The following is a 23,088-nucleotide window of genomic DNA, read 5'->3' on the forward strand; positions in this document are numbered from 1 at the left end:
GATTCTAATTATATGGAGGATAGGCAGTTGCCCAGCTATTGAGCTGCTTAAGGTATATTAAAATATAAAGGCTGTGTATGTGACTTTCCATTTGGGAACATAAACCATTGATGTAGGTAGTAACTCCACACCAGGATTTATTTAAAACTTCTAACTCCAGTATACTTCCCATTTGAAGGAGAATTTTATTTTTACGTTCAATTGTGAATGACATAACAGGCCCCCAGACCTAAGCACAACTGACTCCATATCAGAAGTACCATTCAAGATATAAAACTCAGCCTGTAGACAACACTACCTGCTAAAACAAAGCAAATAAAAAGACATATTCAAAATCAATATACTTCTGGGAAAGTCTCAAATGAATTTGTCTTTTTTTGATTCTTTACTTCTGCTTCTGGATAAATGTTCTTGTTATTTAAAGTTGGTCAAACAAGAACATGGTTTTTGTGCTTTATATCTCACCCCAAGAAAGGCTCAGAGCTCCACTGGGATTCCAACAATCCAGTCTAGTCTCTAGCCTGCTAAGAAGGACTTGACCGAAGCCCATGTCTGAGCTGTCTTCTCTGGTAAATACCTCACACCAAGTAAGAGTATTCATAATATTGGGCAGGAGCACATATGATTAGAAGCAAACTGACAATCAACAAAATATCACATGTACTTAACGGAACAATAGAAATTGCTTTTCTGCTGAAGCCTATGCTCACAGTAGCTGTGTACTGGATTTTGACTTGGCTTACAGTAAGCAGATGTCATAAAGCACTTAGTTGCACATAAGCCTATCATGCTATTATTGACTATATGCTAGTACATTAGCTTACAATGAAGTAGCTAACCAAGACTATTAGTAACAATTTTTCCCAGCACTCTTTATGACACCTTCCAGTAATGTGAAATGAAATCAGAAAAGAGGCATCTTCCAGTTCAGTACCAATTTAATTTCTTTATGTCATGTCATGCAAAAAATTAAGTAGTGTCCTCAGCAACAGGAATTTACCACTCTGCTCTTACATGGAAGTCAATGCTATATAGTTTGTAGTGCCTCTGGGTCCCTTCACTGGTCAAAATCCTTAGGCGAATAGCCAAATATTTATACTGGAATTTTCACTAAACTATTTTTTGGCTTCTGAGACTGACCAGTTTCACTAATGCCAGGTGCCTTTGTATAAACTGCTTAACTCATGCCTTCACTTTGCTTACAGATGAACTTCTAAATCTGTTAAAAAAAAACAAAAGTAAACTTTATGGAGTACACTTGTTACAAATAATGAAGAGGACCATTAAATGTTCCTGTTATCTATTCCAAGTATGTGCTCATTGGCCTTATGCAGCTCAGGAGATACTAAACAACAAAAAACAAAACAAAACAACAATAAAAGAAATACTTTCATGATTCAATTTTGTGTGGAAAGATATCATATCAGTTGCTCCATAAAAGGACTGATAGTGACTGAAGCACCATGCATGGCAGCCCCTACCCCATTTAACTTTCTTTAATCCACAATTAATTTTCATAAGCCATTTTGTTCCTTAGTCCTGTGTGGTGGTGCTGCTGCTGTGGGATGGCTGCTCATCTTCCACTGCCAAAGATTTAGGAAGGTTACCTCAGGTTCTTCAGTCTGCCTCAGGCTCAAAGGGAACAGGGTCATGCTCTAACCTTATGTGCTTGTCAGTGAAACCAGTTTCCTGCACTTCTGACCTGTTCTTTAAAAGCATCAAAGCTTTGTCTTTTATCCATCATACCTGGATGCAGATAGAAATCCAGGTTGGATGAATAATCTCTCCTCTTAAGTATACTTTCTTGCAGGAAAGAAATGAACACTTCATACTCCAGTGAGAAACTTTGCCATGCCTAGGACCAACTTAATCATTTGCATTTATTGTCACTAATGTCTTTCCTGAACTGTAGCATAGGCTTTAAAGTTTCTATAAGGAATGAAGAAGCAATTAATTTTGATTACTTTAAAATATCTGTTCACATAAAAACAATAAAACAATGTTCAATTGCCATCCCTTGTTAAATACAATGTATTATAGTTGTACAGGCAGCTTTAATAAAAATGTCATCATTCTTGGATTAGTAATAACTTAAAAGAAATGCAGAGACATTTAATGTATTTTTCTATGAGACAGTCAATAACCATTAATTGAATTAGAGTAGTAGGTGCATATATGCATTTGTCAAATATGTGTTCTCTATTGGTCAGTGTTCTTTGAACTGAGAATAAATATGCCCACTACCCAAGTCATTATTTTCACCCACTCACTAATGTTTCTGTGCTTATATTTCTTAGGCCCAATAACCAAGTCACTTATCTATTCTCGTATGTCTTTTTACTTTATTGAAAATAAAAGTGATTTTCCTAAATGTATTCTGAATTTTCACATCCCTGATATCCTCTCAGATCCTCCCAACTTTCTTAGCATTACAATTCCTTGTCTTTTTTCTCTCTCTCCCTTAAAAGAAAAAGGCATATGAAAACGATAAACAAACAATTATAAAACAAAATTAACAAGGAAAGGAGCAAGGGCCATAGAACACACACACACACACACACACACACACACACACACACACACACACACACACACACACACCTCACAGAAACACAAAGTTGGAAACCATAATATTTAAGCAGGAAACTATTGAAAATTTAAAAACCTCAAAGAAATCAATATAAAAGTAAAAAAACTTTAAAAATACATTTGAGTTCAAGTTGAATTGATCATCCACTGCTGCCCAAAAGTGTGGTTTGTATATCTAGTGAAACTTCCTTAAAGACACTAATTTTCCCTTTGAGATAGGTTGTTAATTGAAGATAGCTTCTTGCATGGGGATGGCAGCTTTTGTCTATTTCCTTATCTCAGCAATGGGACTTCATATATTTAACCTGCCCAAGCTCCATGCATGCTTCCAAAGTCTCTGTGGATTAATATGTTCATTAGTCCCATTGTGTCTGGAAGACAACTGTTTCCTTCATTTCAGCTTCCTCTTCTGCACAGTGTTCAGAGCCCTGAGGGGAAGAATTTGATTGAAACAGCCAATGAAGAGTACATGTTTCAAGGTCTCTCACTCTCTACCTATTGTTCATTTGTAGGGTTTTGATTTAGTTCACTTCCACTGAAGGTAGATGCTTCTCAGATGATGCCTGAACGAGACACTGATCTATGGGTATAGTAGAATGTCATTAGATGCCATCTTATTGATATATTTCTTCATCGTAACAATAGTGTTTTGTTTCTCTTAGGTTAATGGCCTGCCTATTCTTTTATTCTTGACATCCAATGTCAGGAATGTATTCTGTCTCATTGAGTAGACCATAAATCAGATGGTAGTTGGTTAGTCCCATGATGTTTATGCCACTGTTGCACAGCATAGTCCACAAGAAGGTCACCATTTTAGACTGAGAAGTTTGTTGCTGGGCTCATGTCTATCATCTTCCTCTGGTGTTCAGAGTCGAATCCAGTACCATATCACTAGTCACTAGGAGTGAAACCCTAGTCAGGCACTAGCTTTACTTCTCCATGTTCAATGTAAGTACTGTCTTTACTAATATGGCGTATGTGAAGAGCAACCAATAGTCTTAGAAATAGCATTATTTGTTTAGGGGATTCCATGAGGAACCTTTGGCCAACAACTCAATTAGATGCAACTTATTTGTGGCACTGGATGTTTCACTTGGTGGCGAGAGATGTCTAGTGGGGACTTTATCTCTCTGCTATTTGGTGACTGCATTTAGATTTCTTTCATATATATTGTTTCACTTCTATTTTAGTAGGTTTCCATATGAACCTTCAAATGCTACTTAGTGTTAGTTGCCTCTTCTGTATTTTCTCCCTTAGCCTCCTCTATTCCCTCCCTCTCTCCATTTAATCTTCCTACTACAGCCTTCCCAGTTTTCTATGTTCTATATCTATATCCTTGGGAGAGCTTACCCACCCGCTCCCACCCCCAGTATTTTACCATATACCTAATCTCTGTGGTTATTTAGATAGTAGCATGCCTATTGAAAATCAAATCAAATATTAGATAGTAAGAAGATAGTTAAGGTATTTTTCAATTTGAGTCTTGGTTACTTCATCATAGTGATTTTTTAGCCCCTTCATCTACCTATGAGTTTTATAATCTTGTTTTTTTAAGAGAATAATGTTGCATTTGTTAAATGTACCTTTTTTCCTGATTGATCTCTTCCCTGATTCATCTGCTGGTGGATACCTAGACAGTTTTCAATTTTCAGATACTGCACATATGCAATGAAAATGAATGAGAGTGTCTCTGTAGTAGGATATAGTGTCCTTTGAGAATTAGACTAAGAGTAGTATAACTGGATCTTGAGGTAGATCTATTCCAGCTTCCTGAGGAATTGCCACACTGATATCCATAGTGACTGTAAAAAATTTCACTCCCACCATCAATGGAAGAATGTTTCTCTTTTCCACATCTTTGCCAACATGAACTGTCATTTGTTTTATTGATCTTGGCCATTCTGACAAATATAAGATGAAATATCAAAGTAATATTGATTTGAATTTCTCTGATGACCAAGGACATTGAGCATTTATTTACATGTTTCTTGGCCAGTTGTATTTCATCTTGGAGAACTTGGTGTTCAGTTCTGTATTCTATTTTTAAATTGTTCTTTTAGTTTATTTATTTGTTGCCTTCCTTGAGGTCTAGTTTGTTTTTTTGTAGTTCTTTATATTGGTGAAGAATTTCTCTCTTTGTTTTGACTGATTATTTGTCAGAATAATAGTTTCCTTTGTTGAACAGACACTTTCTGTTTCATGTATTCCTATTTATTAACTTTAGAATTTATTTCCTGTGTCACCAGTGCTCCATTCAGAAAGTCTTTTTGTGTCATTTATTTAAAGCATAATTCCAATTTCCTCAGGGAACTTGGAGGAAGGTGGGCTGAGGCAAAGAATGTAAGGGCCAGAGATGATGGAGGACACCAAGAAAACAGTCTTTTATTTTTTAGTTTTTATTGGATATTTTCTTAATTTACATTCCAAATGTTATCTCTTTCCCAGCATCCCCTCCTGAAAACACCTAACCAATCTCCCTCTCCATGCTTCTATGAGCGTGCTCTCCCACCCACCCACCCATTCGCTATGACCTCCTTTTCCTGGCATTTCCCCACACTGGAGCATCAAGCCTTCACAGGACCAAGGGCCTCTCTTCCCATTGATGCCTGACAAGACCATCCTCTGCTGCATATGAGACTGGAGCCATGGGTCCCTTCATGTGTACTGTTTGGTTGGTGGTTTAGTCTTTGGAAGCTCTGGGGAGTCTGGTTGGTTGATATTGGTCTTCCCATGGAGTTGCAAACCACTTCAGCTCCTTCAGTCCTTTCTCTAACTCCTCCATTGAGGATCCCATGTATAGTTCAATGGTTGACTGTGAGCATTGGCCTCTGTATTTGTCAGGCTCTGGGAGAGCAGTTCTCAGGAGACAGCTACATCAGGCTTCTGCCAGCAAGCATTTTGTGGCATCTGCCTTACTATTTGGGCTTGGTGTGTGTATATGGGATAGATCCCCTGGTGGGGCCTTTTCTTCAGTCTGTGCTTCACACTTTGTCTCTGTATTTCCCCCCTTGAGTATTTTGTTCCCCCTTTAAGAAGGAATGAAGCATCCTCACTTTGGTCTTTCTTCTTCTTGAGTTTCATGTGGTCTGTGAATTTTATCTTGGGTATTCTGAGCTTTTGGACTAATATCCACTTATCAATGAGTGCATATCTTGTGGGTTCTTTTGTGACTGGACTCAGCCTGATATTTTCTAGTTCCATACATTTGCCTAAGAATTTCATGAAATCTTTGTTTTTAATAGCTGATTAGTACTCCATTGTGTAAATGTACCACAGGTTCTGTATCCATTCCTCTGTTGAAAGTATATCTGGGTTCTTTCCAGCTTCTGCCTATTAAAAAAAAGACTGGTATGAATGTAGTGAAGTATGTATCCTTGTTAAATGTTGGAGCATTTCTTGGGTATATGCCCAAGTGTGGTATAGCTGGGTCCTCATTTAATATTATGTACAATTTTCTGAGGAATTGCCAGACTGATTTTCAGAGTGGTTGTACTAGTTTGTAATCCCACCAAAAATGGGGGAGTATTCCTACTTCTCCACATTCTCACCTGAGTTATTGATTTTAGCCATTCTGACTGGCATGAGGTGGAATCCTAGGGTTGTTTTGATTTGCATTTCCCTGATGACTAAGGATGTTGAACATTTCTTTAGGTGCTTCTCAACCATCTGGTATTCCTCAGTTGAGAATTCTTGGTTTAGCTCTATACCCCATTTTTAATAGGGTTATTTGGTTCTCTAGTGTGTAACTTCTTGAGTTTGATTTATATATCAGATATTAGCCCTCCATTGGATATAGGATTGTTAAAGAAAATAGTCTACTAAGTCAACAGAATTGATGCAAAAATGAACTCAAAGAGATTGAAACCGCATGCACATGGCCTGCAGTGGTCTCTAGAAGATATGATTCTAGATTTGAAAGAAGAATTTTGCATATACCTCAATTCCTAATGCAGAAGCAATCTCCAATTGATATCCAGGTGAAAATAAAAAATTAGTTTCCTTTAAAGAAATCTCATTGAGAAATAAACAACTTTTAAGGGTAGACTGAATTAACAGCAATATATGGCAGTATAAAACAAATGCAATGTCATCTTTGTAGATTTCTTGCCACAATACCTTTTTAGAACTTTTCCCTTTTATTTAAATTCTAATCTATATTTACATCTACATCTATGTATATATTTATATAGATTCTCCCTTTTACCCTACAGGTCCAGACCCTTCAAGTACAAAGCATCACTTCCAGTTTAGTGCTTTATGATAATCCTGAATGTGTGGTTTTATGTGAGTGAGTGGGTTTATGTATTTATATCTGTTTCTTGCACTCTTTGGGCTCCTTTTCTTCTGTTTCTTTGCTTTACCCTATTCCAATGTGTTAGTTTTTATTTTATATTATTTTATTTTATAATGATCCTTTAGTAGCATGTTTGTTTCAAGGTGGTGGGTCCAGATGGGAAGGGAGATGGGAAAGAATAAAGGAAGGGGAAAATGTAATCATAATGAATTATGTGAGAAAAGAATCTATCTTAAATAAAATGGAGAAAATACCATAAAAATAAATGCAAAATTGAAATCAACATGTAAAGTAAATAAACATACACACAAAGAGTCTATCCAAAACAGGCATGTGAAAGTAGGAGCTGGAATCTCTGGGAGCGAGTATTTTTCCAAGTGTTGTATGTCTTTTCATGTTAGCAGGTAATTCAAAGTGTTTCTTCAATCTTCACTGTAACTATATCAAAGGTATTTTTACAGAAGAAGATGCAGAAAGAATGATGAAGCCAGAGGATAAGATGTGCCACAAATGGTGCTGTGTGGATGTACTCACAAACACACTGCAGTTGTGACTTCGTGTATAAGACTCATCCAATATTTAGCTGGTCAACATTTAATTCCAGAGAAGATAGGGTGTACGGTGCTCCACACTTTATCAATTTTTGGCAATTCGTGTTTGTTGGATGTGATATTCTTCATTTATATACCCACTGAGTAATTGCCTTTCTTCCAGTAAAGAACCTTTCAACCATACTCAAGCAATAAATAAATAAATAAATAAATAAATCTAATTAAATTCATGAGCCACTGTACTTCTTGGGTTTTGTTAACTTGCCATGAATCTAGATAGATCTGGGAAGAGGGGATTTTAAATAAGAAAATGCCTCCATGGGAGTGGCCTGTCAGTAAGTGTATGTGTGTCTTTTTGACAATGACTGCTTTGGAAGGGTCTAGCACATTGTTCGTAGTGCCACTCCTGTGCAATTGGCTCTTGGTTATTTTGGAGAGAAGGCTAAACAAGTCATGGGAAGCAATCTCCTTGAACTCTTGATAATGAAGCTGTTTAAGAATGATATGGATTTTCAAGGTGTAGAGACTGGTAATCGGAAGTATGCTTTTGGAGCAGTATTTAACATTTAGTTGCTCAGCACAATTCCTGATCATGCTATGCTTTCAGATTATATATGAAATATGACCAGTAGGCTTTGTTTTTCTGCCCCATGGCTATCCTTTTTATTGCCTGAATAGACTATTTCTGTGGAATTGTAAGCCAAAATACATTCTTTCATCTTTAAAGAAGACAGAAGAAGAAGAGAAAGAGGAGGAGGAAGATGATGATGAAGAAGAAGGAGGAGGAGGAGGAAGATGATGATGAAGAAGAAGAAGGAGGAGGAGGAGGAGGAGGAAGAGGAGGAGAAGGAGGAGGAGGAGGAGGAGGAGGAGGAGGAAGGAAGAGGAGGAAGAAGAAGAAGAAGAAGAAGAAGAAGAAGAAGAAGAAGAACAAGAACAAGAACAAGAAGAAGAACAAGAAGAAGAAGAAGAAGAAGAAAAAGAAGAACAAGAACAACAACAAGAAGAAGAACAAGAACAAGAAGAACAAGAAGAACAAGAACAAGAAGAACAAGAAGAAGAACAAGAAGAGGAGGAGGAGGAGGAGCAGGAGGAGGAGGAAGAGGAAAAGGAGAAGGAAGAGGAGAAGGAGGAGGGCAAATAATATGTAAAAGAAACCACTGCACATTTCACTATTCAGTGAATACAGCAGATATCTCTATGGAAGAGGGTAGGATAAGCTTTCTTAGAAATCCTGTGTCCCTCATAAATGTTGTATACGTTTTCACGGTCCCTTGAAGAATTGTTTAGTTATAGAAATCATTGTGCTAGTGAAGTACATGGCCTAAAGCATGGTGTTATACGTCTGATCCCCCTACTCCTGGTGCAATCTATTATGAAAAATAATTGTATTTGTGTTAGAAAGACAGCAAAATAGATAAAAGAACTTTTAATCAAGCCTGGAAATTTGAATTAAATGCCTGGTATCCATGTGGTAGAAAAAAAGTGCTGACTCCCCAAAGTTATCCTTGGAGTTCTAGCTCTATATAGTGATGCCTCCCTAGGATAATAAATATTAAATAAAATAGAAATTATTTTGATTATTAAGGAATATTAAACATAACAGCTGATATTTGCACTTAGAAATATTGGAGGAAATATACATTTTATCCATAGTCAAATTATGTTAGAATATTTTATTCTCTCTTTACAAAAAGTATTACAGACTATGTAGAAGGAATTTTTTTATTGGATATTTCTTTACTCACATTTCAAATGTTATTCCCTTTCCCAGTTTTCTGTCCATAAGCCAACTATTCCCTCACCCTCCCCTTCTTCTATAAGCGTGTTCTGCTCCAAATCCACCCCACTTACCAGTGTCTTCCCCCTTGACAATCCCCTATTGGGGATTCAACCTTGACAGGACCAAGGTTTCTTCAATTGGTGCCAGGCAAGGCCATCCTTTGCTACATATGCAATTGGAGCCATGGGTTGGTCCATGTATAGTCTTTGGGTAGTGGTTTAGTCCCTGGAAGCTCTGCTTGGTTGGCATTGTTGTTCTTATGGGGTTGCAAGCCCCTTCAGCTCTTCCAATCCTTTCTCTAATTCCTCCAACAGGGGTCTCATTCTCAGTTCAATGGTTTGGTGCTAGCATTTGCCTCTGTATTTGACATCTTCTGGCTATGTCTCTCAGGAGAGACCTATATCCTGTTCCTGTCAGCATGCACTTTTTAGCTTCATTGATCTTATTTAGTTTTGGTGGCTGTATATATATGGGCCACATGTGGGCCAGGCTCTGAATGGCCATCCCTTCATTCTCTGTTCTAAACATTTCCTCCATATCCCTTCCTATGAAGATTTTTGTTCCCCCCTTTTAAGAAGGAGTGAAGCATCCGCATTTTGATCATCCTTCTTGAGCTTCATGTGGTCTGTAGATTGCATCTTGGGTAATTTGAGATTTTCAGCTATTATCCACTTCTCAGTAAGTGCATACCATGTGTGTTTTTTGTGATTGGTTTACCTCACTCAAGATATTTTCTAGTTCAATCCATTTGCTTATAAATTTCACAAAGTCATTGTTTTTGATAGCTGAGTAGATGTACCACATTCCTGTATCCATTCCTCTGTTAAAGGGCATCTGGGTTCTTTCCAGCTTCTGGCTATTATAAATAAGGTTGCTATGAATTTGGTGGAGCATGTGTCTTTTTGTAGATTGAAGAATTTTTGGGTATATTCCCAGGAGAGGTATGGCTGGGTCCAAGATTCTGAGGAACGTACACACTGATATCCAGAGTGGTTGTACCAGTTTGCAATCCTACCAACAGTGGAGGAGTGTTCTTTCTCCACATCCTTGCCAGCATCTTTTATCACTGGAGTTTTTGATTTTAGCCATTCTGATTTGTGTGAGGTGGAATCTTGTGTTGTTTTGATTTGCATTTCCCTGATGACTAAGGATGTTGAACATTTCTTTAGGCTCTTCTCAGGCATTCGATGTTCCTCAGCTGAGAATTCTTGGTTTAGCTCTGCACCCCATTTTTAATAGGGTTATTTGGCTCTCTAGGGTTCTTTGTATATTTTTGGATATTAGCCCTCTATTGAATATAGGATTGGTAAAGATCTTTTCCCAATCTATTGGTTGCCATTTTGTCCTAATGACAGTGTCCTTTGCCTTACAGAAGTTTTGCAGTTTTACAAGGTCCCATTTGTCAATTTTTGATTTACATCATAAGCCATTGGTGTTTTGTTCAGGAAATGTTCCCTAGTGCCCATGTGTTTTAGACTTTTCCCCACTCTTTTTTCTATTAGTTTGAGTGTATCTAGTTTGATGTGGAGGTCCTTGATCAACATGGACTTAAGCTTTGTACAGGGCAATAAGACTGGTTAGTTTTTCATTTTTCTATATGCTGACATCTAGATGAACCAGTACCATTTGTTGAAAATGCTATCTTTTTTCCATTGGATGGTTATAGCTCCTTCGTCAAATATCAAGTGACCATTGGTGAGTAGGTTCATTTCTGGGGCTTCAATTCTATTCCACCAATTTATCTGCCTGTCTCTAAACCCATCCCATACAGTTGTTTTTATCACTATTGCTGTGTAATACCTCTTGAGATCAGGGATGGTGATTCCTCCAGAGTTCCTTTTGTTGAGTTTAGTTTTTTACTCTCCTGTTTTTTTTGTAATTCCAAAAGAATTTGCAAATTGCTCTTTCCATCTCTATGAAGAATTGAGTTGGAATTTTGATGGAGATTGAATAGAATCTATAGATTGCTTTTGGAAAAATGGCCATTGTTACTATATTAATCCTGCCAATCCATGAGCATGGGAGGTCTTTCCATCTTCTGAGATCTTGCTCAATTTTTTTTATTCAGAGGCTTGAAGTTCTTTTCATACAGATCTTTCACTTGCTTGGTTAAAGTCACACCGAGGTATTTTATATTATACCTGATTGATTATTTCCTGTCTTCCACTCCTCCAGGGTGTATTTGCTTCTTTTTGTTCTAGAGATTTTAAATGTGCTATCAAGCTGCTGATGTATGTGCTTCCCTGTTTCTTTTAGGAGGCATTCAGAGCTATGTGTTTTCCTCCTAGCAGAGCTTTCATTGTGTCCCATAAGTTTGGGTAACTGTACCTTCATTTTCTTTAAATTCTAAGAAGTCTTTAATTTCTTTCTTTGTTTCTTCCTTGATCAAGTGATCATTGAATAGAATACTGTTCAACTTCCAGGTATATGTGGGCTTTCTATTGTTATTGCTGTTATTGAAGACTAGCCTTAGTCTGTGGTGATCTGATAGGATACATGGGAATATTTCTATCTTCCTGTATCTCTTGATGCCTGTTTTGTGACTGATTATATATTCAGTTTTGGAGAAGGTACCATGAGGTGCTGAGAAGAAGGTATATCTTTTTGTTTTAGGATGGAAGGTTCTATAAATATCTGTTAAGATTATTTGTTCTGTAAGTTCTGTTAGTTTCTCTATGTCTCTTTAATTTCTGTTCTCATGTTCTGTTCATTGATGAGAGTGGGATGTTGAAATCTCCTACTACTATTATCTGAGGTACAATGTGTGCTTTGAGCTAGTAAGGCTTCTTTTATGAATGTAGGTTCCCTTACTTTTGGAGCATAGATATTTAGGATTGAGAGTTCATCTTTGTGGATTTTTCCTTTGATAAATATGAAGTATCCTTCCTTTTTTGATGAATTTTGGTTCAAAGTCAATTTTATTTGAAATTAGAATGGCTAGTCCAGCCAGTTTCTTCGTACCATTTGCTTGAAATTTGTTTTCATGTTTTTACTCTGAGTTTGTGACTGCCTTTGTCTCTGAGGTATGTTTCCTGTATTCAGCAAAATTCTGGGTTCTCTTTATGTATCCAGTCTGTTAGTCTATGTCCTTTTATTGGAAGATCAAGTCAATTGATGTTGAGAGATATTCAGGAATAGTGATTGTTGCTTCCTGTTGTCTTCATATTTAAAGGTGGAATTATGTTTGTGTGTTTCTCTTCTTTTGGTTTGGTTACAAGGAGATTACTTTCTTGCTTTTTCAAAAGTGTAGTTTCCCTCCTTGTGTTGGACTTTTCCATCTACTGTCCTTTGTAGATATATCATATCATAGAACGATATTGTGTAAACTTGGTTTTGTCATGGAATATCTTGCTTTCTTCATCTATGTTAATTGAGCATTTTGCTGGATATAGTAACCTTGGCTGGCATTTTTGTTCTCCTAGGGTTTGTATGACATCTGACCAGAATCTTCAGGCTTACATAGTCTCTGGTGAGAAGTCTGGTGTAATTCTGATCAGTATGCCTTTATATGTTACTTGACATTTTTCCCTTACTACTTTTAATATTCTTTGTTTTCTGAATTTAGTGTTTTGAGTATTATGTGACAAGAGGAATTTCTTTACAGGTCCAATCTACTTGGAATTTTGTAGGCTTCTTGTATGTTTATGGGCATTTCTTTCTTTAAGTTAGGGAAGATTCCATCTATAATTTTGTTGAAGATATTTACTGGCTCTTTAAGTTGGGAGTCTTCATTCTCTTCTATACCTATTATTATTATTCTTTGGTTTGATCTTCTCATCGTGTCCTGAATTTTCTTTATATTTTGGACTAGTAGCTTTTTCCGTTTTAATTATCTTTGATGCTTGTGTCAATGTTTTCTATGGTATCTTCTGTCCCTGAGAGTCTCTCTTCTATCTCTTGTATACAGTTGGTGATGCTTGCATCTATAACTCTTGATCTCTTTCCTAGGTTTTTTATCTCCAGGGTTGTCTCCCTTTGTGCTTTCTTTATTGTTTCTATTTCTATTTTTAAATTGTGAATGGTTTTGTTCAATTCCTTCACCTGTTTTGTTGTGTTTTCCTGTAATACTTCAAGGGATTTTTGTGTTTCCTCTTTAAGGGCTTCTATTTATTTACTTGTGTTGTCCTGCATTTCTTTAATGGAGGTATTTATGTCCTTCTTAAAGTCCTCCATCATCGTCATCATAAAATGTGATTTTCAATCTAAATCTTGCTTTTCTAATGTGTTTGAATATACAGTATTTGCTTTGGTGGGAGAACTGGGCTCTGATGATGCCAAGTAGCTTTGTTCTGTTCCTTAGGTTCTTGTGCTTGCCTCTAACCAACAAGTTGTCTCTGGTGTTAATTTGTCTTTGTTTTTCTGGCAGTGGCTTGACCCTCCTTTATGCCTGAGTGTCAACACTCCAATAGACCTGGTTTCCTGTTTACTTTCAGCCAGTTCTGGGAGCACAGTGTTCTTTTCTCAGGTGTGTACTCTCTCCTAACAGCTGATTTTCAGCTCTTGGCACAGGCAGGAACCAATAGGGTTGGGTCCCTGCATGTTCTTAGATCCCTGTGCCCAGGGGGCACAGATGGCACTAGACAATTTCTTCTTTGTTCAGGAATGTGGGCAGAGAGGGTTCTCCTCTGATTTCTCGGTAGTGTCTGCCCTTCTGAGCTCCCCGCCCCAATACACACACACACACACACACACACACACACACACACACACACACACACACACACACGGGATTTTGGTTCAGAGAGCTATTTGACTGGTTCAGTTCAGTTCCAGGAGCAGACCTGGACTGCAGGTTCCTGCTGCTGACAGTTCCTATGTTCCTGTGTCCAGAGATACTATGCAGTTTCCTCTTGGGCCAGAGATGTGGGCAAAAGTGGGCAGAAGTGTCAGTCTGTCCTGCAGTCTCAGGATTGTCTACACTTCTAGGTGTTCAGCGCCTGTCCCCACGGGATTTGAGAGCACGGGGGTGTGGGATAGGATCAGTTCAGTTCTGGGTACAGCTTGAAACTTGATGTGCCCTGTCCTAGAGGACTTCTGCCTTTTGTTTCCTGAGTCTACAAGGAAGATCACTTGGAGCAGTGGTGGTCTTACCTCTGCTCTCAGGTGTGTAGGGGCTCCTGGCATCTGGCTTGCAGCTCTCGACTAGAATGAATTTTTTAAATTATTTTATTATTTTTATTTGTTGTTTTATTAATTTATACTTCAAATGTTTACCCCTTCCAGTTTCCCATCCAAAATCCTCCATTCAATCGCCCCTTCCCTTTACAAGTTTGCACCCCTATATCACTCCCATTTCTGCTTCCCAGCCCCAGTGTCCTCTTGTTCTGGAGTTTTAAGGTTCTACAAACCCAATGAAGAGTTTCAAACAAACTGAACATATTTGTCAAGCATATTAACATGTAACTTTTCCCAGTTGTTTTCAAATACAACTATGTAACATTAGAAAAAAGAAAGTTGCTAAGCTAAGTTTTGAATTAATTAATTAATTAATTAATTTTTTTATTTACATTCCAAATGATTCCCACCTTCCTGTTCCTCCTTCCATGAGTCCTTCATCCCTTCCACCCTCTCCTTTGCCTCTTAGAGGCACCACATCCAACTCCTTCATCCACCCCACCCACCCCTTTTACATCACCCTACTCTCACACATCCCCACTTCACAACCATCTCCCATGCATCCTCTTCCCTGGTGCCTAAAGTCTTTACAGGTTTTGTCTTATCCTCTTCCACTGAAGCCAGGTAAGGTTTCTCTGCTACATATGTGCCATGGGCCATCGACCAGCCCATATATGCACTTTGGTTTTTGGGTTAGTTTCTGCTAATTCCCAGGGTCCAGGTTAGTTGATACTGTTGGTCTTCCTATGGAGTTGCCTCCCCTTCAGCTCCTTAAATTTTTCCCTTAATTCTTCCCTAGGTGTCCTCAACCTCAGTCCAATTGTTGGCTATAAGTTCTGTATCTTTCTTGGTCAACTGCTGGTAGAGTCAATCATATGACAGTCTTGTGAAGCTCCTGTCTGCAAGCACAACATAGCATCAGTAATAGTGTCAGGCTTTGGTGCTTGCCCATAGGATAATTCCAAAGCTGGGTGGTTCACTGGATGGCCTTTCCTTCAATCTCTGCTCCATATTTTCCCCGAATTTCTTTTGGATATGAACAATTCTGGGTTAAGAAAGAAATGACGATAGGTTGGTAACTTCATCCCTACCCAGGGGCTTCTGTTTGTCTACTGGAAGTAGTCTCTTCAATATTAATGTGGAGACTTTAATGGGAAACATTGGAATTTCCATGAAAAATTCACTGTCCTTCCATGTAAAAAATGAGAATAATAAAAGGGCCAATGTCTTAAAGTTACTTTGAAGGTTCAAAGTATAAAGTTCTTTTTTTATAATTATCAGCATAAAGGAAAGATTGAAGGAACATTACTTCTAACTATTGTAGTAGTTTAAACACAATTCTTTGTGTGCGAGGATAAAAGGGCTTCTGAAATTAGAATTAGAAAGAGAAATAGAGTAAGACTGAACCTTTGGATTGTACAGGTGAAGTTCTTCTGTGATAGATCTATACCAAGTCACTGCTCAAGATGTGACATCTAACACTGTTGTCATTCTAGAAGACATCTAAACTCTTATCATCTTATTTTTCATTTTATTTTCAAAACATCCATATTCTTCCTTCTGATATGATATTTTGTTATTTATAACTCAACTTTGCATGCATCTTACCTTCACATTTTCCCAAGGCACATAATGGTATATGTTACAGATAATGATATAAAATATTTATCTGTGAATGCATATTGATATGTTGAAAACAGATTCAATATAAACTTGAAACTTTTTGGTAAGAAATTTTGTTACATTTTGCTGTAGTAAGTATTAAACAAATCCTTGATAGATGCCCTAATGAGCCACCTGGTTCCATAAGTCATTTATGTGCAACAAGCCCATGAAGTTTTATCTCAAAGGGATAGACAGCAGTAGCCCCAGAGGTTTTGTCATGCTGACATTGGCCATTTCTTTTCTCCCACCATCACACAGGCACCTGCTATCCTCTAAATCACATGTGTGTAACTATGTTCCTAAACCAGGTGTGGCAGTCAGTGCTTCCTAGTGTGGAGTTTTCAACTATAAGAATAAATAGAATCCAAGGACTTTATAGTGTCTTCTTTGAAATTCAGCATCAACAATTTTGTCTTTAAGTGTAAGTGTGACATTTATTGATCTTAAGATGAATATTTATTAGTTCAAGAAGAATTTGAAAGGAACAGAATTGCTTTTCTGGTGTTAGCTCTCTACTCCTGTGAAAAAGCTTATTTACACAAGAATTGCTATGAAATGATTAGCTTGGCACACTTGGACCATTCTTCTCCAGACATCAGGGAATTGTGAAAGGTCTTTGGCAAAACCTTTGCTAAGTTTGAGCAGAAGAGACTATGAGAAGGAAATCACAGAAAGGAAAAAACAAACAGACAGATATTTGATTGGATTAGGTTCTCACTTCTATAGTCAGTGTTTATCTACACAGGTGGATGATGAATTCAGGGAAAGCCACAGTTACTTACTTAAGTCAACCAGAAACTGGAGTACTCAGAGATCTAGACTTTCAGTGTTCAATGAAAAGGAAAAGAGAGCATTAGTGCCTAGGGGTTAGTGCGCATAAATGACTTAGTCATGGACAGAAGAAAAACAGAGTCTGTACCTCCTGCTTTACTTAGAGTTGTGGTAAAAATTCACTGAAATATTGCATAAAAAATAATACATTTCTTCAAAACACCGAATGATTAAAAGGCCATGAAAATGTTATACCTATTTAAAATGAAATGTTGCTTAATCATGGCATTTTAGATAGCATTTTAGAAATTTTAGATAGCATTTTTTTAATTTTGTAAAACATTTCTTTTACTGTCATAACAAAATTACATTGTGCAGCTAGCAAGCCTACTGTACAAGTACAGAAACTAGGAGCCAAATTCAAATAATGTGGCATGTCTAGCATTTGCCTTGTCTGATTCTAACCCACTGAATCTGAAGACCACACAAGTGGACTCTTGGACAATCACAAGGGGAGTACAATTTTCCCTACTGAACTCTGCTGAGGTAGAAAGTAGAGAAGGAATAGCCTCAATCCTTAAGACCAGGATTTGTGTTCAGTATTTGACAAAGAGAATTTCAAAATCTGTAAAGCATCCCACAGTAGAAGGAACAACAGTAACTGTGAGTGCTTAACTTTAGGAATAGTAAGGTAGAAGAAGCATGATAGCTTTAGTCAAACATGTAAGGGATTTATATGGAAAATGGATGCTTTGTACCATTAAAATTATGGTGTGAAATTGATAGGATTTAAAATATATTTCTAAAAATAGAGCCGGCACTCAGGACAGTAGGATACCTGCTATTACAGTAACTTAAATGCATCAAAGGAAAGGATATTAATGAAGAGGTAAAATATTCTTAAACAGTCTGCAGCTGTTGATTCACAGCCTATCACAATTCTCTAGTTAAAGATCTCAGTACCCATATAGAAGGAACAGTATTATTACTTTCTATAAGGAAAACATTTAAGAACTACCAAGAAATTAATACATTGTCATGCCACTCAATAACCCTATTACTAATTCTGATAAATGATTAAAGAACCTTAAGAACTGATACAGTGCTGCTAGAAGGAAGTTATGTGTCCATGAGTACAATAACTAAGGTCTTGCGTAGAAACTCAGCATCAAAGTAACAAAATCCTGTTTTATATTTTTTTATCTCCTACATTAAATTCCTACTGCACTTTCCCCTCCCTCTGGTCCTCCCAGTTAGCCTCACACCTCCCACCTTCACCCCCATTATCTCCTCTTCTATTCAGCTTCACAACAGAAAGTGGATGTCTCAATTCTTGAAGGGAATAATATTGTGAGAAAGCATATATAGCATTAAGATACACTTCAAAATGTAACTGAGAATGGAGTTTTTGCTGTGAAGTGTTTAATTCATTATTTCTGCTGTGAAGGTGACTTAGGGAGATGGGAGGCATTTTACTAATAGTATTAACTTAAGTGTAATATTCTGAGTAGAAACACTATTATAGATGCTGCCAAATAAAAACAATTCAATAGATTGGGAGGTGTTTTGAAAATTAAATATTTAACACTGCATCCAACTTCTTCACCCAACCTACCCTACACATCCTTCTCCAGGGTCTAGCCTGGCGAGTCTGTCTGACCCTCTCTATGGAGTAGACTTTTCTTTAGCTAAATGAAAACACAAGCTCATAGGATTTGTAATCAAAAGATCTTTCTCATAGGTGTTATTATAGAATTCAAGTAATTAACATAAGATATGAGTAAGTAAAAATTCTAACACTGAAAAATTCGTGAAATAATTTAACAGTTTAAAGTTTTATATTTGTTTATGTGCATGACTGTTCATCTACCTGTGTGTATGCACACCACATCAGGTCAGAAGAACCTGGAGCTCTAGAACTGGAGTTACTTATGGTTTTGAGCCTTGTGGTTGTTGAGTATGTAACCCAGGTCCTCTGAAAAGGCAATGAAGTCTTCTTAGCAACTGAACTATATATTTAACAGAAATACTTTAGAATAATTTTACATTCTCTGAATGCTCATATCAATATTATGACATTTCTTAATTTTCACTAAACTTTCAGTATAACCGCTGCAACACTTTTTTTATAATTAATGATAACTATTATTTAATGTTATTTCTGCTATTTTAGAACTGCTTAAATGCACAAAAACTTTGTGTTTCTCACAGTGAATTGGCTAAACTCAGAAGGCACAAACTCCCTAATTAAGATGCATCAAAGTACACACACAAAATAATTCGCGAGCAATAGGAAAAAAATGGCTTAGTTTTCTCATTGCTCCTTGTTACTTTTAGAAAATGATCTTTGAACACAGATGTACTTCTTTTGAATTATTGCCTTAAGAAAGGTGAGTGAAAATAATACTTTTATTTAAATTGATCAGTTCCTAATTTTTTCCCCAAGACTTGTTTTACATAATAATGTTACTAGTTCTAAAAGTAAAGGTAAGTATCCAAAAGGACTATTCAAAAGGTGATTATCCAAAAGGAAGTAATTAATATTCTTTTAAGTTAACATCCAGTAATTAAATTAAATTATATCAGGAGATTAAGGTCCATTTAGTGTTCCATTAGATCATTTTCAAAACTTGTTTACAATAAATTATGACATAACACAATTTTATATGAAAGTGTAAAGTTAAAATGCTACTAACAAAATGTTTACTTAAAATGTGCTCATGTCATTTAAATGTTTCTAAGGAACAGATCTTGGAGAGAAATGTACCAAATTCTTAACTTTGATATAAGCCAGAAAGTCTCCCCCAAAGCAGAAACAGAAGACTGGGTGGATGGGGTGCTGTTCTGTAAATATAAATTAGAGGAGGAGTCTTCTCATTATTTATGAGAAGACTGGATGCAAAGTATATTTTGTATTTTAATGTATCATTGAGCAAAAGTGATAATCCCAATACCACTGAAGCTGGATCTGATCCTTAGGAAACAGATCTGTCCATATCAGAATGGTAGAGAAGTACCTTTACCAGAAATCACATGGCATGTCAGAGAGTGCAGCTCAATCATTCTCATGTTATGTACAGAGTTAAAACCCACAATACTGAAGAACCATGGTAAGTACATCTTGGTATAAAGAATACCTGATTGAGTTACTGAATAACTATATACAGCAAAGATTATACAGAATGAGAACATTAAGCAAATGATTTCATCATTTTCCTCCACAGAGGTAATTTGTACAAAGATGGATCCAGGAAACCACACTACAGTGACAGAATTCATCCTTTTGGGGTTAACAGATGATCCTACACTCTGTGTCATCTTCTTTGTATTTTTTCTTGGAATATACATTGTCACCTTATTAGGAAATATCAGCATAATAAATTTAGTAAGAAGCTGTCCCCAGCTCCAAACCCCCATGTACATGTTTCTTAGCCATTTAGCTTTTGTGGACATTGGCTATTCCACATCAGTTACACCTATAATGCTGATAGGATTCATTGTACAAGGAACAGTCCTCTCTGTGCATGCCTGTGAAGCACAGCTCTGCTCTGTCGTGACATTTGGGACAGCTGAATGCTTCCTGCTGGCTGCTATGGCCTATGACAGATACGTAGCTATCTGTTCACCCTTACTATACTCTACACATATGTCTTCCCAAATATGCCTCCTCTTAGTTGGGGCATCCTATGTGGGTGGCTGTATTAATGCATGGACATTTACTGGTTGTTTGTTAAACCTGTCCTTTTGTGGAGGGAATCAGATAGATCACTTCTTCTGTGATTTCTCCCCTTTGTTGAAACTTTCATGCTCAGATGTCTCCATTATTGGAATCATCCCCTCCATATCTGCTGGATCTATTATTGTAGTAACAGTGTTTGTCATAGCTGTCTCCTACATCTACATCCTCATTACAATTCTGAAGATGCACTCCACTGAGGGTCGCCACAAGGCCTTCTCCACATGTACCTCCCACCTCACTGCAGTCACTCTCTATTATGGAACTATTACCTTCATTTATGTGATGCCCAAATCCAGCTACTCAACTAAGCAGAACAGGATTGTATCTCTGTTCTACACAGTGGTGATCCCGATGTTGAACCCCCTCATCTATAGTCTGAGGAACAGAGATGTAAAGGAGGCCCTGAGGAAGGCAACTGTCAGAATATATTCTTAGAATCTGTTCTTTGAAGAATCTTATAAATATTATATTTATCAATGTCACTTGCAGTGTCTATCACATGATGATTAATTTAATATTGCATTTCTCTATTCTAAATCTTACTTTCATTCTTGTGTTTATTTGAATGCTATCTTGAAGGCTATAAAATGGATTTTATATTAAGCATGGAATTTCTTCAGATGTCAAGAAACTATTCTATTTAAAATTCATGTACCAAAAAATAATTTGTCCTTGCTGTGTGCAATATCTATTCAAACTTTATTCTATATACAAACATAACAACTTGGTGAAGTGACATCATTAGTATTATTTTACAAATAGCTTTTCTAAGCATATAGTTAGAATATCACACTCATGTTTATAAGTATTTATAAGATTAATATTTAGCATAGAGAATCTACTTTGACAAACTCCACATCTATAATTAATTTCCATAACAAGCCTATTGACATGGTTCTAAAACTTTCCTTCAATTCACATATGAGGAATATCAGTAAGAAAGTGGTCTTACAGAAATCCAAGAATTTGTACAAGGTGGTGGATTCAAGTCTCTTGAGTCTATCATCCATGCCCTGAGTTTTTACTATTAAGGACTTACTCAATAATATAATAAATCTTTTCATGAGATTATGTGCAAAGATAATTTATGTTGTACCAACACTGGGGGAAGTATAAATCTTAGAAAATTTTACTTATTCCCATTTATATATTTATTTTATTTTTATGTAACTGGGTTTTGAAGTTATAATCTAGCCAAGTGAAAATTATTCATATTTCACTATTGATTGAAAATGCAGTTTTTTTCAGTGAAAGATGCTAAGCAAGGCTGAAAAGAAGCAAGGTATATTAAATGTAGAGAGGTATGTGGTGCTGAATAGGCATGTTATGTTTTTAATCTCTCAGTTTAATGTCTTATTTAAAATATAAAAAAATGAAAATAAAATTAGGTCATCAAGATGGCTCACTGATTAAAATGCTTGCCACCAAGCTTGATGACCTGAATTCACACACACACACACACACAGAGAGAGAGAGAGAGAGAGAGAGAGAGAGAGAGAGAGAGAGAGAGAAAAGCTTAAACAATCTTGAACAATAAGACAACTGTAGAAGGACTCACTACTCCTGATTTTGATTGTATTACAAAGCTTATCAGTAAAACCTGCAAATAGACATGTTGATCAATGCATGGATAAGTAAATGGCCAATGGAACTGAAGACCCAGATCCACACACCTATGAACACCTGAAATTTAAGAAAGAAGCCAAAGATTCACATTGGGTAAAATACACCTTCAACTAATGGTACTGTTCAAATTGGATATATATATATATATATATATATATATATATATATATATATATATATATGTGTGTGTGTGTGTGTGTGTGTGTGTGTGTGTGTGTGTGTGTGTAAAAAATTCAGATAGATCCATAGTTATGGATATACACAACATTCAATTCCAAATGAATCAACGACAGCAACAACAACAACAAAACCACATACACTAAATTGGATAGGAAAGAAAGTGGGAATAGCACTGAGTGCATTGGCACAAATGAAAATATTCTTAACAGAATGCCAATAGTTCAGGTACTAGGTCAAGAATGGAAAATAAGAAGTCAAAATATCACTATTTGCAGATGATATGATAGTATATTTAAGTGATCCCAAAAGTTCCACCAGAGGACTACTAAACCTGATAAACAACTTCAGCCAAGTGGCTAGGTATATAATTAACTCAAATAAATCAGTAGCCTTCCTCTACACAAAAGAGAAACAAGCCGAGAAAGAAATTAGGAAAACGACACCCTTCATAATAGACCCAAATAATATAAAATACCTCGGTGTGACTTTAACCAAGTAAGTAAAAGATCTGTATAATAAGAACTTCAAGCCTCTGAAGAAAGAAATCGAAGAAGACCTCAGAAGATGGAAAGATCTCCCATGCTCATGGATTGGCAGGATTAATAGAGTAAAAATGGCCATTTTACCAAAAGCGATCTACAGATTCAATGCAATCCCCATCAAAACACGAATCCAATTCTTCAAAGAGTTAGACAGAAAAATTTGCAAATTCATCTGGAATAACAAAAAAAACCCAGGATAGCTAAAACTATCCTCAACAATAAAAGGACTTCAG

The 23,088-nt window shown here is 36.6% G+C and overlaps 1 protein-coding gene across 1 annotated transcript; it reads left to right on the forward strand.

The window, feature by feature from the left end:
• Positions 1-20,009: 20,009 nt before the first annotated feature.
• Positions 20,010-20,942, forward strand: LOC116894202 (olfactory receptor 491). Its single transcript, XM_032895915.1, has one exon. The coding sequence runs from the start codon at positions 20,010-20,012 to the stop codon at positions 20,940-20,942; it is 933 nt and encodes a 310-aa protein (XP_032751806.1).
• The last annotated feature ends 2,146 nt before the right edge of the window (positions 20,943-23,088 follow it).

The sequence above is a fragment of the Rattus rattus genome, chromosome 2 (genome assembly GCF_011064425.1).
Source record: "Rattus rattus isolate New Zealand chromosome 2, Rrattus_CSIRO_v1, whole genome shotgun sequence".
Classification (NCBI taxonomy): domain Eukaryota; kingdom Metazoa; phylum Chordata; class Mammalia; order Rodentia; family Muridae; genus Rattus; species Rattus rattus.